Here is a 17,312-nt window from a genome sequence, read left to right as displayed (position 1 = left end):
CAAAAAGACATTCAGTATCTCACCTTGAGGAATCCACTTTTCTACCCCACGATTTCTATCCATCACTCCGCGAATACTTTAGCCTGAAACCTCTGCATTAGAAGGACAATATCTGACATCAAACCGTCTGGCAAACATTATCAGGAGCAAGTTATGTCCCTGTCCTCCATAAAGTAAACTTCCACGTACTCTCAAGAAACGTTCGGATCGTAACTATATTTCACTCTACTCTTTAAACTCTGATATCTTGAAGCATAGTCCTCTCAACAGGCTCTTCAGAGTTTCCAACTCATCCAACAGAGATTTCTTAAATAGTCCTCAGGCAGTGCAGGTCTCGGTTCGGTTAAAGGATATATTAATTCCCTAAGGATCTCTAAAGAAGGTAGCCGAGAAGTAAACCCTCCTCATCATTTATTTTAATTAATTTTTTTTGCTCTTCCCCGTAAGTTATCTTGTATTTTTAAATGGAAATTTTAAAAATGTAAAATTGTGTAGGGTTCTGTTAAATATTCAAATATAGAAACACATCACGTACAATACTACAGAGTTTTTCCTTGATTAATTCTTTTCGTGATAATGAAATACCGAGTATATTCACGACAATGTGTCTGGACATTTCTTTTGTTTTTTTTTTGTTTTTTTTGAGCAGAACGAAAGTCTCACGATTTCAAAGATTTTTTTTTCCTATTTATGACTCCATCCACTCGTGTTCCACAACCAAGATAACGTCAAGACATTTCTGAAAATAAACTTTCCGTGAGTAATTAGTTCTTGCACATGAAGAGGACTCTAATAAAGAACGAATTCTGGAAAGAGAAATGACATATTTCTGCTTCCAGATAGTTTTCCGTCCACGGTTGCTAGGTTACAGAGTACAGAAGTCATAATTAGAAACCCGGCTTCCTGAATCAAGAAGGAAAAAAATAACATATTCCGGAATAAGCGGCCAAGTTTAGAAGAAAGCCTGCTGCTCTCGAAGTATAGATCGAAAGTAATCTTTTCCCGAAGTTTCTTGTTATTTTCTGGTTCTTGATGTGTCTTGACTGCTATCACGTTGTGGCTCTAGACAGTGTCCGTTATAGGTGCGACATCTGTCGAGGCCTTACAGCTTGTCTTGTTTCTGCGAGGCGGGATGAAGGGTTATAAAGGTCCAAATGCGCGTGGCGCTCTCGGGGGGAGGGAGATTGCTGACAGACCTACGGGGAGGGGATAAATTCCTTCGTCGATTGCAAGCTAGATGATGATATTGCATCGAGAGAAGGTTAAAGGGAGAGTGGATGCTGTAATAAAGTAAGGGTGGAGAGCAATACTCCGAAACAAGATCAAAGAGCAGAGTTGCGCGCGCATCCAAACACCTGTCCGTACTGAATGACATAAATATGGGACGAGTACACAAGTAATGGTGAAATTCGTCTCCTTTTCTCTATAGAGACTCTTACGATGAATGAACTTGAAGTTTCTTGCCCTTCAAATTCACGTAAAGCTAAACCATTTCTTTTGCGTATCCATTCCCTAAGTATAACAGGCCATTTTGCATTGAATGCATGCCACAACTGTACAGTCCAATCTCACTTCGTCAAACTAATACCAAAATTATGTTGATTTTATTTCCAGAGTACATATGCCAATATTCATGGTGGTAGCTGCTTTCGCAACCATTACTAGCTTTGCTCTGTACCACACACCTGGGTTATTTTGTATCTAGCTGGTGCATTAAATTTTGTTGTAAACTGCATTAACTTCCGTTTAACAATTAATTAAACAATGATTACCAGCAGGGACAAAGAGGAGATCATCCCATTGTAAAAAGAAGTGGTTATGCCACATCTTAACCTCATTTTAGAAAGTACTGAGATCTGTCTGAAAGCGTGAAGAGGCGGGAAACAAGATTAGGTGGGACTCAAAAGAATATTTTCACCAATAAAAAAATTGTGGTTCTGTAAATTGTAGGGTCTGGAAACTAGGCATCTGCAGAGATCCAATTGAGGCGTTAAAATGGTTAAGTAAAATAAATGCTGATAGCATTTTCGCTATTTCTCAGACAACGTACAGAAGGAGGATATAAATTGAAAACTATCGCTTTAGAATAAGCGTGTAGCAAGTTTAGTTCAGCCAAGAGAGCAATTGATTATTGAAATAAATATATATCTTTTGTGGAAGTGTGCGGTTTTAATAGATTTAAAGTAGGACCGGAGGAATTATTAGAAGAGACGGGAAAATGAAAGTGAGGTCTTCTGAGCCTATAGTGACCAAGTTTTTACACTAATCTCTGAATCAAAGGTTTTGCTAAATCAAGGACGACAACTGTAATTGCACTCTTTCGTCCAATGCCCGAGCTATATTAGTTATAATAGAATTCATATTTATGCAGACAGATGTAGTTTAATAAAATATAACAGTTGATTCATAAAAAATGGATTCTGTTACCTTTGCAAGTGAATTTAATAACATAGTGGTTTATAATTATTGAGGGTGAATCTCTTGTTTTATAAATAGGAGACACAGATACCTACTTTAATTGACCAGGATAAATTCCGCGCTCAAAAGTAATTTTACTAAATATAATAATAGTTTTAACAATTGCTTAATATTATATTAATAATATTGAAGCTATACCATCAGTAGGCACCTCGAGAAAGGTCCTTTTACATACCAAGGATATTTTGTAGCAGCTAATAATTCACTTTGATTTCTCTCAGATACTTAATTCCTTTCAGATCCCATTAGTAATTGACTTGTATATTCTTTTAAAATTTCTTGCATCGCACATAAGTACCTCAGATATAAATTCAGTGATTTTGGGCATGTCCAGAGTGATTTCTTCTTCTTCCTGATTTTGCCTTAAATGAATATGGATTTGATATCTTCTTCCTATAGCAGGAAACATATCATAAAAGTAAACTTCTCTATCTATTTTAAACGCGCTGTGTATATTACTGAGAGGTAGATAAGAAAACACGGAACTTTTTAGTAATATTTTACTAAAAAGTCTGAGCTATTGGAAAAAGTTGGAAAGGAGATTTGGCCACATATTGTTGGGACGAAAGCATGGATAACGGAATCAAGAGAATCGAGCTGAAACAGAATTTTCTCTAAAAGTGTTAACATGGAATCATTAGAAAATCGAAGCGCTCATTTCTAACAAAGATTGAGTTTTGTTGGTCTGGTTTATCCTAAATGGAGGATCAATAGGCCTAAATCATTTTAGGTGGGTTCCATGAATGAAGTGTCTCCTTCAGTAAAAAAAGAAGAGGTTGGAATGGAGATCTGAGCTTTACTAGTAGCATGAGACAGCTTGATTTGGAAGTAGATACTCTGGAACACTTCAACTACAAATCTGAATCTTTATTAGGATTTTCTTACAATCGAAGTGTTCCAAGTGGAGTACAAGCAACTTTGTTGGGACATCACTTTGAAGTCGAGAGCAGGTGTACATAACGGTGATTGAATGGTCTCCAGCTTTTTCGTACATTTCCACTAAAAAAGAAGAATTTCGCACTTTAGAAGAAGCGCTTCAAGTTTTGAGCCGCACAAGAGAAGATAAAAAAAAAAAAAAAAAATTAACAAGGTTGGGATCTCTCGGAAATTGCCCCATATAAGTAATTAGAAATTGTACTAATCTTTGGCCTCTTAAACCCTTTAATCTGATCGCGGTTATAGCTCATTATAGGACCCGAATAAATCTTAATTCGATGAACATATCCGAGATGATTAAATAACGGTTTAATTTAAATTTCTGCCTACCTGAAAAAGCATTTGAAGAACCGAAATCTTTCAGAGAAAGTTCCCTTGTTGATCGACAATACAACGGTTGTTGTATTGTCGAGGAAATAATTTGTTTTATTTTGTCCGATTTAGCGACGTTACCACAATTCACATTTTTGTGTGTTTCAGGATTATCAGAATTTATCGTACTAGAGGAGTTCCATTTATTTATGCCTCCTTACGTGAATGATGTTTGTATTTTAGTATCGTTAATATGAAAGTATTAAAACTGTTCCCCCCCCCTTCCGCGTGAAGTTAGATAATTTCTTTCCGTTCGTGTCTTACCTGGAATCGGAATGTACGGTGAGCACCTCTTTGTTTTTGTGCCAGGACACGGTAATAGGAAAGTCTCCTTTCACCACACACTTTAAACTTGTGTTAGCACCTTCTTGCACAGCCGAACTACGATAGTGATCTTCGAACTTCGGTGGGACTGTTTGAAATAGAGCAAAATGAATTTTATAAATCATAAAGATTTGATGCTTGTCCAGAAATAAGAGTTCCCGATTGTAAACCCGGTGAGGATAACATAAATCTTACCTTGGACATTGAGATAAACCACTTTGCTTAGAGCTGCCCCGATTCCGTTGTTTGCTTGGCACAGGTAGTAACCTCCATCGCCTTCTTCCACATCTCTGATCATCAGGGTTCCGTTGTTGTATTGTCGAATACGGGAGCTTGGAATAATGTACGCAAAATCTCCGGGTGTGTCATCTGCTTAAGAAAACATAAGGAATAATGAATCGAAATTGATCCATTTTACATCACGCAAGCATTTATGTCAACCTTGACTCTATAAGAGTAATATTCTTTATAATGTTGACTCGCGAAGCTATTGTGGATTATAAGATGAATCTTTCGTTGCCTCCTACTTATATACCTGTCTACATACGCGCACAGTTTTAATTACCCGAAGAAATAATTTGATTCTGTCCCTTAACACACAAACAATACTTCCTAGTCACGTGAGCACCTACATCGAAACTTATTTTTCCTATTCGGAAAGTATCCACTGTTTGAGACAGTTCCATTATCAAGATAATATCTCCGTCATATTTAAAGGGCACGCCAGATATTTTTGGCCGGTGGCCGTATGCCACTATTCCCAGTGGCGGTCCTCTCATCAATCTTGTATCTCTGCAATTCAGTGGCATTCGTCGAAAGCAGTTTGTTTCTGACTGACGCACTGTTCCATCAGGGTAATGATCGACCCGGTGTTTATGGATCTGATGTCGAGTCTTAAATGCAGCAAAGCAATTTTGTGCCAAAAACAAGAAGTACTTGAGCGTCTCTTGATGTTTTCGGATCTCTACGATATTCATGAAAACCGGCAGTCTTTTGAGAGATGTTTCCAACGGACTTTCCTATCCAATCGTTTTTTTAATCTGGCACTGATGATATTATAGTTATTTTCAGAATTTCGTTTAGTTTAGTGACCTTCCTTCAAATATTTTATTCGGGTAGATTAATTACGATTTGAAGAGATTTATTATTTAACAATTAATCCGTGGGACACCATCAGTTTCATAAAATAATATTTCTGATTAGAGATGGACTTTATTTAAGATGGGTTGTCAGTGGTTTTCTCTATTTAAACAATTTTACCTTAAAACAGTTTGAATAAAATATTCCTAAACAATGTTCAACAGCTGAATAAGACCACATATAATTTGAAATCTCCATACATATTATAATACGTAGACCGACTGTGTGTACAATTAACTGCAGCACTTGGATACGCGTTGGGTTTAGCCATAAAGTTCTTTAGCCTTTGTGACACATTTCTATTGTTGAAATGGAACCTGGAGGACAGTTCTCATTTCATTCAATCATTAAAATCCTCTTATTACTGGAAGTCCAAACCCAAAGAATAAGTTTGTTCTATTTGGTAAGGTATTTTTAGCACAGGATGTAATGGGGAAATGGTTTGAACACATTCTTCGTCCATTAAGCAGATTGTGTCAATTTCCTCTGACACACAAGAGTTCATTGTACAAAATATGGCTGCATGCACCACTTAGTCACGCTCTGAACGTGACAAAAACTACACGGAACTTACTTTTGTATTTCATCGTACGTATTGTAATGCGACTGCTAAATATCCTTCCACGTATTGAAGACTTAGCGTGTGTTGAGTTCTGTTCCATAGTCGTCCCAAGTTAAAACAATTTATGGATCGTTTATATCGCATTAAACGATATAATTTGTATGTCGTTTTTGCCTTTAGAATTTCGGTCGATAATTTATCGATTTAAGTAGTTCACAGTCGTTAATAGATAGCATTTTGATGGTGGGGGAAAAAAATAGAAAATGAAGAAAAAAGCAAACGCTCACCTCTTCCTTTTCTCCACGTAACGCTGGGTACTGGGAATCCAACAGCGGAGCAGTCTATCCAGATGGTGCTGCTGAGGACAGTGGATACATTCTTGGGCTCTGCTCGCCATTCAGGAGGAACTGGAAGGAAAAAATAAAAGAAAGCAGCTTTCCAAGACGAAGAAGAGAATCTAACAAAAACTAGCTGCACAAGGAGCACTGAGAGGACGATACAATGGGGAGTGTCACTTAAAGATATTTTGGAGTAAAATTTAGCTTGAATAGTCTCGGCTGAGTGAGTTGAACTTCGCAATAACGTCACGAGATTGGCCAATGAAAATCGATTATTTCCTGATTTCATCTGAGATGTCGCAATTCCAGAGAAACTTTCCTTTAAAGTCTTAGCTTTCCACTATTTTAAGAAATTAAACTTAATTTAAATTTTAAATTAAGTTGGAATAGTGTTTATTTTAAATATAATTGACACACCTAAAGGAAGTAATTTATATATTTACTCTTCCTGATTGGGGTTTGTGAGACAGTTAGGTAATATAAAAGGTTTTTTTTTACAAGTTATATACTAATTTAACAATACCGTGCGTTCCAAAAGCAATTTTGTAATCATAACTTTGTAAACATACCAAATATTGGATGAAAGCCACAGTCTTTTAATTTGGTCACTAGTAGTTAGGAGTTTCACCAATAGTTGGAGCTTAAGACATTTCCAAAGTGAACGTGCTTTTTGTTTTTTCTCTCAGTCCATAATGGTTCATGGTCAATTTTCATTCAAACCAAAAAGCAGTAATCGGGGGTTGGGTATTTGATATCTTAAAATACTTTTCCCATAGATTACTCAAGACAATACGAAATCCAAAAAGATGGGCACTCCATCATTTCTCCCTTGGATTTTAACTTTATAAATCGGCTGATGGGACAAGGTGGATCCAACTTTATGGTCTGCTCAGTTCTCTGACCTCATATCGGTGGATTTTTCGTTTTTTATCTTTGGTTTTTTCATTGTGGATTAGGGTTATCAGCCACCATTGTCAGAAGTGAAAGAGTTGAAGTCTAGAACCAGAGACAGACCATGTAACACCTGGAATGTTGTAACGGGCCTGACAGCACATTGGCTTTAATGAGGACTTATGCTGCATGACTCGTAGCAGTTACATTGAATTGTTGTAGTCATTATAAACACAGAATCTGTGTTTATATGTAATGGAACTTTTGAATTATACTTTACATCGCTTAATTTTTAACCGCAGCTTTAAATTAAAATGTATAATTAATCTGTGTTAATTTTAAATTAAATGTAATTTCATTTATTATTCAATATGAGTTAGACTTGATCGCTGCCCATTTTTAATTGCAATTACCGCTTTTAGAACACCTGTTCAGATGAGATAACGTATTTTTATCAACAGCATAATGCAGACACTAATCCTCCTGAATGTGGCTTCTATTAACTAATTTACATATTTTAATGCTTCCCATCTACTCAGACTTCACGTAAGTATTGTGAGATCAAAAGTGAAGTTGATTATCTATAACTAAAGAATGTTTTGAGTGCTTTGTCATTCGACAAAGTAAACCCTTTCCAAAGCACTTAACTCACTCATGTCTGCTGGTAAAATATCTCCGAAAAGCGCAACACTTGACAGGGCAGCTTGGTATTGCCCGTACCATTAAAGTGCTTGGCTTCGCAATAAATTCACTAATTATAAACTTACTTGGAAATGAGTAAAGTTCCAATTACCTTCTGTGTTTAACGTTACACGCTGATTCTTCGGAGATAATTAAACTAGAACTAGCCAGGTGCACGCGTGTGTTTCTGTGAGAAATTATGTGGCACATTGTAGAGGACTATACTAGCAGCGCTAGACAGTTCATTATATGAGTAGTGGTACGGTATTTTTGTGAAAAGCAATGTGGTAGATCATCTTTGCCTCGTTGATCAACAATCAGAATAAGACCTTTTGAGTTTTCCCTTTTTTTAAAGGGTTTTTATCTTCTTTTTCACGATTTCATTGCTGTTTCTATATTATACGAATCCTTCTTTGCATAAATGCAATTAAATCACCACTATCACGTAATTATAAAAGAATAAAACAAGAAACCTTGAAGATAATGACAAGCTCACTACTAAGTTACACTCTTTAGATTGTCTGATGATCGAAATGCCACTCTTTCTGTACAGCTTACTTCCACAGATATTTATTTAAAGTATACCCAGTAAAATAAAATAAAATAAAATATTTCCAGAAGCTTTCGGAACTCGTGTCCCTTTCTCAACTGACAGAATTTTTAAATACATTACAAGCAAACTGTGGCACGTTACTCATTCGTCATTGTTGTAGCACGGACGTGTGCTGCCTTGCGCCAGTGATCATCCATCAATAAAACGGTTGTCTCCAGGATTGGATGTATACGCATGCCTTTCTGGCGATTTAATGCCTTAGGGTTGTTCATTATGTTTAGTGACTCTAGCCATAGGCGGTGGCGAAAGTGTCGCGCGTGGTCTACTATCTCAAAGTCGCGCTTGGGGTCAAGATCGTGGTTGGTAGCCCAAAAAGACAACTCCATCGTTGTACTTCCTGCTGATAAAGGGCGCCGGACTGTTGTGCTGGACCGATCAGCCTACCGAGAGAAAGCCTTGGCCCTATTACTCGATCCTAACGTATATGAACCTCTACCTGATCCTCCCGTTAAAGTCTTGAAACGTCTGGAAGCAAATGTTAATAAACTTGTCCACGCATGGCTTAAAGATAAGAAGATCCCGACCGCGACTCACCATCTTCTGCGTGCTACTGGCTGCCAACTACCACAATTCTACGGATTACCAAAGATCCATAAACCGGGTATTCCTCTCAGACCTATAGTGTCTTGCTGCAGTGCCCCAACGTATGAACTGTCCAAACACATCGCGAGCCTCCTCTCGCCTCTTATAGGTAATACATCTCACACCGTTAAAAACAGCAGTGAATTCATTAACACCATTAAGGACATTTCAATCCCTGATAACTCTGTCATGGCATCATTTGACGTGGTTTCTTTATTCACCTCGATTCCCGTCCAACAGGCCGTGCACTGCGCCAGAAGGCTCCTTGAGAGCGACTTAAGCCTCCAATCCAGGACGTCACTATCCACTGATGACATCTGTACCGCCCTCAACCTATGCCTCTCTAGCAGCATCTTCACCTTTGAAGACTCACTCTACAAACAAGTACATGGCACTGCTATGGGTGCCCCTGTCAGTTCCGTAGTAGCTAACATCGCCATGGAAGATCTGGAGAAGCAGATACACCAGAACCCACCTACACCTATTACAACGTGGTGTAGATATGTCGACGATATTTTTACCATAATACCACGTGGTTCTGAAACGGTACTACTAGAATACCTCAACTCTCTATCCAATTTCATCAAGTTTACCGTAGAATCAGAGGTGGACGGTTCGCTCCCGTTTCTGGACGTGCTAGTGCATCGCGTAGGCCCACATCTAGAGACCTCAGTATACCGCAAACCCATGTGGTGCGGTCAATTCACCAACTACGGGTCCGGCCACGCTCCAAGCCATCTCAGTAGCACTGCCCGCACCCTGTTCTCCAGGGCCTGGAGCCATTCCAGCACCGACACAATTAGACGTAACGAGATCTCCCGTGTGAAGGCGGACTTAACCAGATGCGGTTATCCATCCCATGTACTAAACAGATGCTTGTTACAGGCACAAGAACTTACTTCCAACCCAAGACCTCCGAAGCAAGTCGGCATATCATCCGCCTACATTCCGTATTATCCAGGAGTGTCAGGACGTATCTCGAAGATCCTGAGAAGTTACAACATAAAATGTGTACAATTACCAGGTAGGAACCTACGTTCACTTGTCTCCAGTGTGAAGACCCCTGTCACACCTGTCTTACGCAGCAATGTAGTGTACCGTATCACCTGTAGGGCCTGTAACAGTTGCTACGTAGGTGAGACATCGAGACGTCTCCAGGATCGCCTCACGGAACACGACAGAGCAATCCGGCTTGCCGAAACTGACCAGTCCGCGCTTGCAGAACATTTTTGGGCTACCAACCACGATCTTGACCCCAAGCGCGACTTTGAGATAGTAGACCACGCGCGACACTTTCGCCACCGCCTATGGCTAGAGTCACTAAACATAATGAACAACCCTAAGGCATTAAATCGCCAGAAAGGCATGCGTATACATCCAATCCTGGAGACAACCGTTTTATTGATGGATGATCACTGGCGCAAGGCAGCACACGTCCGTGCTACAACAATGACGAATGAGTAACGTGCCACAGTTTGCTTGTAATGTATTTAAAAATTCTGTCAGTTGAGAAAGGGACACGAGTTCCGAAAGCTTCTGGAAATATTTTATTTTATTTTATTTTACTGGGTATACTTTAAATAAATATCTGTTAAACTATGGACCCCAGTACTCCAGGCCCATTTGTCACTAGCTTACTTCCAGTCACTCCTGGATTAGGTGGACACAATTTTCTCATTTGTGGTTAAATTCTTTTGCATGTTGAAATGATCGAATTTCAATCTTTATCAATAACCAGTTGGAGATGACATTTTCAGAGGTTTTAGTAACTAGTACTTGGACAAAAGGTGCGAAATTGATATACAGCGCATCAACCATTGTGCCAAATCTTTTCATCACTTACCGTTCACAATTAGATGTGTCGTCATATTTGTCGAGGTCGCTGTGTTCGAAGCAACGCAGGTGTACTGACCCCGATCGTTAGAGGTGACTTTACGGAACATGATGATCGATGAGTCTTCCAACATCTGGACGCTTACTTCTCCGTGGCCAGAGAACGGCAGGTTGTTCTTGATCCAGCGAAAACGGATTGGCGGATCGCCCTTGTGAACGCTACATATGAGTTTCGTCCGGGATCCTTCGTCCACAGTAACTCGCTCGGGAAAGTAATGGTGATCGATTTCAGGAGCGGCTACGATAGACAGGCAGGCGGGAAAAAAAGAATAAAATTCATTATTTTAAAAAGGAATAAAATTTATTTATAATAGTATTTATCATCATTAGGGTTCAGTATTCTTAACGCGTATTTAAGCTTTATTTGATGTCTTTATGTACAGCAAAAATCGTTTGAATCGTTAGTTATATTAATTAGTTTAGTTTATAAGGTGAAGGTAAATCAGCCATTATCAATCCACTGCAAGGTGAAATCCTCCCCAACGATTCTTGTTGAGGGAAATGGACCATAATCTGTTACGCTGGTCCAATGTGGATTGGCAGATCGACCGAATTTGACAGTCAGGGGCTTGAACCCCGGTCTACTCAAAGAGCGTGTGCTCTTTGAGTAGACCGGGGTTCAGATCGGAAATCACTCCCACTCCTGGCCACTCGGCTATGGAGGCCCTCAACATGAATTGTTGAGGAGGTTTCCATCTTGGTTTATACTTGGAGTTAACTCTTTTTGTTCAAAGGAATAATTATTCACTATTAAATATTCTTATTAAAATTAAAACAAGTTATTATTGTTGGTTAATGGCTAACTAGTAATATTGTCATAACAACAAGTATAAAGGTACCGTTGGGGATCAGAATATTCGTTCAATTATTAAACTGTTTACCTACCTACGACGTAGACGTACGTTGACCCAGAAGCCGACTGCCCATCCGAGTTTCTGACCACACATGTGTACTCTCCTTCATCGGAAGCTCTCTGAACATCTGATATAAGGAGAGTCCCGTTGCGGTTAACCTTCTGTCTGTGGTTCAGAGGAAGAAGGATGCCTCCTGCGAAGAGAGCGAACAACACGGTTTAAAGGTAAACTTCTCACTCTAACCTAATGAAAATTCTGTTAGTCTTTTATTACCAAGATGTAACATTGAATATGATTTTTCTCTGTTTAATATATTAATGCAGATCGGAGACTCGGAGCGAAATCATTCTCGTAATTCATCGGGTATGAACTCTCCGGTCGTGATTTCCGATCTGTTGTAAATAGCATTTGTAATGTACAGAATTGGCGGTTGTTCAGCAGTAATTTCAGGCTGCGCGAATACTCCTTACTGCCAAGTCCATTCATCTTCGCAATCGATATTTATAGATAAGCCAGCCATTTTTAATCTAGCTGTCATGTAATATCCTTTCATACATGGACTGCAGAACCTTCCGCATTCAGCTAACGGCTTTGTTGAGCTACTTACACGAAATCGAAATGAGCAAAGCTTCAATGTAGTCGAAGTCACGCAAACTTCGGAACAATTCAAGTTCTCTCTCTCTCTCTCACTTTCTCTTTCTTTATGTATGCGTGACTCGTTCATCCGTACATCCCCTTTTTTCCTACTTGGTTCCTAACTACTTTGAATAAAAGAAATTGGCAACAAAAGATGTCACGTGCATTGATACATTCTACGCATTCGACTGCACTGCCCTTACTTAGAATTAAGCCAAAAACATAGACCAGTCGATGGGAATACAGACGATATAGTGGGATTATATCAGCCGAGCAAATCTTCGTTGCGCGTACCTTACTCAATAACAGCCAAACGATAATTCAATTTCTGTAAACATGTCGTCTGCTCTACTTTCCCTTAGATTATGATGGAAAAGGTGCATATCCGTATTTATTTTTCGTATTGAGCCGGAGAGAGATCTTTTTTTTTTTTTTTGCTCACCAGGTTGAACGCAGAATAAATGTACTGGTCATGGATGACGCTACTGGCTGCTTGACACGCTCAGGGTGTAGCCGCCTTCATTAAAACCTTCGCTTTCTTTGCTGTGTAAACGCTTTTGTGAGAGTTGTTGGGAATGCGAGAAAATGAATTCAAAACTCGACAGTGCTGGGCGTGATTGGGCCTTTGAGGAAGCGAATTAATCCTCTCGTGTCAGATGCTATCTTGGACGATGCATTCAAGGAGTCTCCCCCAGAAAAGATCAATCGGTACAAAATGGTTTGGTTGCACAGGAGTCTTTAATTGGGGACTCAACTAAAGAAGACAGGGAATATGTTCTGTAAGAAAGATAGATGGCATAAAACCACTCCGTCTGAATGATTCAAAAATTAACAATGCAGCAAACAGTTCATCAGTTGGTATTACCATGCACCCACTTTTTAGTGGGTGCATGGTAAAACATGCGGAGGATTAATGGTTCAAAGCTTAAATGAACTGATAAATTGGTATACGGTATTGAAATATACGCCATGAGGTAAATGTGTTACTAGATGGGAGAAAATCCTTTTGTGACCAATTCTGTTCACCAGGTGAGGATTTCATGAAGCAAGTCTTTTGGATTCATTTTAAGCTTGAGAGACTCTGTAAGACATGGAGGAAATTTTTATCAGCATGGCATTTCTTAATAGATGGACGGAATTTCTTTTGCAAAGACGGAGTTACCTTAAAGAGAGGAGGCGCAAGGAATTTGGTTAATTTCATCGAAGTGAAATGAAGGGTTAATGAAACTGCTTGTTGGTAGGGAAGTCAGCACACGATCGACTCAGGTCAGTGATATGGCACCAAAACTACACTTGCACCCTGTCTGAGAGCCCTTGTATCATAACATTAACTAACGCAAGCATTATTACCCTGGTCTTGGGCAGTGGCATACTCTTTAAATAAAAAGCAATCAACTCCACTGGAGCAGTGTTTTTTTTATTTATAGTGCAGTACCAAGGTGAAGTGTATCCACAATGAGATCGATGCACTAAGTGGCAAACCCAGTTTGCTTAGAGGTGCACGAAGAGCAGCAAAAAAGTAGAGAAACAAATGAACCAGATTAAGAACTTTATTAAACATTTAAATCTTGACATCTGGCTCTAAGAATAATTCATTTAGTATAAATTTTCACAACATAAACGTGAAGAAATATGGCAAGAAGAAAATAACGAACCACGACAGATCCTAACTAATGCGCTGAAATAGCTATTTAACATTCGCATTCCAAGTGGGCGCCGTTCTTTTAATCATAGCACATGCGCTGTTTACTTCGCCCCAATTTCCTGTTCGTTAGCTGAATTTCCGTGTGTCCACAGAAAGCTGCAAATGTCAATAAAAGCTTCTAATATCTTATGACGCTGTCAAACTCGTACAGGCGAGCATTTGGGAAACTCCGATCGCTCCACCCAATTGCAATTGTTCTCCTCCAACCTACTTTTATTTGTTTCATTATCTGATCCTTAAAATTAATCACCACTTTTGTTTCGTAAACTCTGCTGCTATATTAAAGTAGGTCCGGCTGTATTAAAAGTAGGAGTTGCTCCAAAAATGTCAATTATCTCTTACCAAGGATGATAGTCACAAAACGAACTTGTGGACTAGTACGCGAGCTTTCCTAGTCGCGTCCCTGTCATACCAAACAATTTTTCGTTCCCTGCCAGTTTAATCCAAAATGAAATGATCGTTGAATATATTAATGTAATTCTTCTCTCTAAGAACACAAGAGTCAAGTAATAATAGTTTTGTTATGATTTTTTTTTTTTTTTTTTTTTTTTTTTTTATGTGAACCCCAAACACGAGAGGTATTAGAACCTATAGTACTTAGTACCGTGCTTGGGTTGGAGGTTGAGAAGACGAAAGAAGATATTTGTTGACATTGGACTTGAACTTCTGTAGATTGTAATTTTCAGGAAATACGTATGAAGGAAGGTTGTTCCAGAAAACGGCAGTTGAATGAATAAATGAGGAAGATGAAAAGTTGGTTCTGTGGGTTTGAAGTTGGACAGTAAATGGATGATGGCTGGTGGCGGCACGTGTTCGGACTGTTTTGAAAGAGAGAGCGGGAATTATAGAAGCCAATTCAGAAGAACAGTGCCCATGGAAATATCTGTAGAAGAGGCATGCAGCAGAAACAGTACGTCTATGAGAAAGCGAGTGGAGAGACTCCGTTAGAGATGAATCATTAATTAACCTAACTGCCCTCTTCTGAATGGAATCAAGAAGCCTGAGAGAGGTTTTGGGGGCACCACCCCAAATGTGGGAACAATATTCCATGGCAGGGCGGATTTGCGATTTATACAGAGTGAGCAGCTGTTTGGAAGAAAAGTAACGCTGAGAGCGAAAGAGAAAACCAAGTTTTTTAGATGCAGAGGAAGCAATATTTGTAATGTGCTTGTGCCAAGAGAGATTAGAAGTCAGGGTAATCCCCAAAAGAGATATATCCTTTTGCCTAGAAATTGGAGTGTCACTAAAGATAAGCATAGGAGCAGAAGAATCCTTTTTGCGAGATATAAGACAAGACTGAGTTTTAGAAGGGTTGAAATCAACTAAGTTGTCTTTGCCCCACTGGAGAATTACCTGAAGATCGGCATTTAAGGAATTGGTAGCAGATTTTCGAGAAGTTGAAGCTGATTGAGCAGGGCAAGGTTTCTCAAAATGGAAAGTTGAATGCAATGTGCTATCATCGGCAAAACTATGGATAGGATTTCCAGTCAATGGAAGAAGGTCATTGATATACAAGAGGAAAAGAGTGGGGGAAAGAACTGAACCTTGGGGGACACCGGCATTAGTGGAGAAGTTAGAAGACAGAGAGCCATCTACCATCACCCTCAGTGAGCGATCAGAGAGAAAACTGGATAACCAATTACTAAAAACAGTTGGCAAACCATAAGATGGAAGCTTGTTTAGAAGACCTTTATGCCAAACACGATCGAAAGCCTTTGAGATGTCAAGAGCAACTGCTTGTGTTTCACCGAACCTTTCCATTGAAGTAGTCCATAAATGGGTAACATAAGCCAGAATATCACCAGTGGATCGACACCGACGGAATCCATACTGGCGATCGTTGATCAGACGGAAGGTTTCTAGGTAGTTTAAGAGTTGGCGGTTAATTGATTTCTCCATTACTTTAGAAAGAGTAGAAGTAATTGCAATGGGACGATAATTGGATGGGAGGGATTTGTCACCCTTTTTAGGAACTGGCTGGATATGAGCAAATTTCCAAGCAGAAGGAAAAACACCTTTGGAATAAGAAAGTGAAAAAAGGCGGCAAAGAATAGGAGTAAGTTCAGGAGCACAGATTTTGAGAACAAGTGGAGAAATACCATCAGGACCTGGAGCTTTCTTAGCATCAAGATTCATCAAAATCCTTCTGATATCCTTTTGACGGAAGACCACAGGAGGCATTGAATGGACCGTGTTGGGAATGGTGGGAGGTGTTTTACCAAGTTCATTAATACATGAGCTGGAAGAAAAATGGGATGCTAGCAGGTCAGCTTTATCCTTGGCTGAAGTGACAACAGAACCATCTGGTTTGGACAGAGGTGGAAGCAGAGATGGGCAAAAGTTGCGGCCAATAACTTTGGCAAGAGACCAGAATGCTCGGCTACCATTAGGGCAAGAAGCAAGTTTTCTACTCTTAGCCTGTTCAAACTCTAGTTTGGACTGATTAATAACTGCTTTACAATTGTTGCGAGCTTTGGTGTAGGCAGAAAATGAAACTGAAGAATTAGAAACAAGCCAATTACGATATGCAACATTCTTCTCTTGAACAGCCTTAGCACATTTATTGGAAAACCAAGGTTTAGATAAAGGACGAGATTTTAAAGTGGAGTGTGGGATAAAGGATTCCATTCCTGCAAGAATAATTTCACTGACACGATCTGAGCAAACGTTGACATCAGGAGTTTTGAAACAGTAATCTGACCAAGGAAAAGAAGAAAAGAAGTCTCGCAGGTCATCCCATTTTGCATTCTTGTAATGCCAAACAACACGAGGTTGGGAATAGCCATGAGATAAAGGTTCCATTGGAGAAGAGACAATCACCAAGTTGTGATCTGAAGTGCCTAAAGGACCTCTCACTTCGACCGTGTACTTAGAAGGGTTGTTTGTGAGAAAAAGATCAAGCGTATTGGCTGTATGATTCGGATTGTCCGGTATTCTTGTAGGTAAATGAACAATCTGTGCTAGGTCATTAGTAATTGCAAAAGCCTCAGCATCTCGACCTGCTGGGTCGGTGTGACTAGAAAACGGAAGCCAGCTGGAGTTGTGAACATTAAAATCACCAAGGAAAATTACCTCACTGTTAGGAAAGTTGGACTGGAGAAAGTCAAGTTGCAACGAGAGGAAGTCAAAGAGCTCCAAGTGATTAGTGGAGTTGGGAGAACGGTAGAGACAACAGATGAATTTGACACAATGAGGTAGAGAGATTTTAAGCCAGAGAAGATCAAAGAGAGGAGATTCCAAATTGCCAAGTCTCTGACAGGGGATATCAGAACGGACATATGCACAAGTACCACCTTTGAGGCGAAAG

General features: G+C 39.4%; 1 protein-coding gene across 3 annotated transcripts in view; it reads right to left on the bottom strand.

The window, feature by feature from the left end:
* Nucleotides 1–17,312, bottom strand: part of LOC150084401 (cell adhesion molecule Dscam1-like) — a 305,476-nt gene that overhangs the window by 106,912 nt on the left and 181,252 nt on the right. For 2 of the 3 annotated variants that reach the window (XM_090376034.1, XM_090376036.1), the window contains exons 9-13: nt 11,696–11,857; nt 10,761–11,048; nt 6,100–6,219; nt 4,306–4,482; nt 4,051–4,198 (exon numbers count right to left, since the gene is read on the bottom strand). In XM_090376034.1, coding sequence (XP_090232160.1) covers nt 4,051–4,198; nt 4,306–4,482; nt 6,100–6,219; nt 10,761–11,048; nt 11,696–11,857 — 895 coding nt within the window. The remainder of the gene's footprint in view (nt 1–4,050; nt 4,199–4,305; nt 4,483–6,099; nt 6,220–10,760; nt 11,049–11,695; nt 11,858–17,312) is intronic. The other variant, XM_090376035.1, reaches the window with a different exon arrangement.

The sequence above is a fragment of the Mastigoproctus giganteus genome, chromosome 6 (genome assembly GCF_048544385.1).
Source record: "Mastigoproctus giganteus isolate SK-2022 chromosome 6, ASM4854438v1, whole genome shotgun sequence".
Lineage (NCBI taxonomy): Eukaryota > Metazoa > Arthropoda > Arachnida > Uropygi > Thelyphonidae > Mastigoproctus > Mastigoproctus giganteus.
Note: the sequence above shows the minus strand (reverse complement) of the source record. Positions and strands in the feature narration are given on the sequence as shown.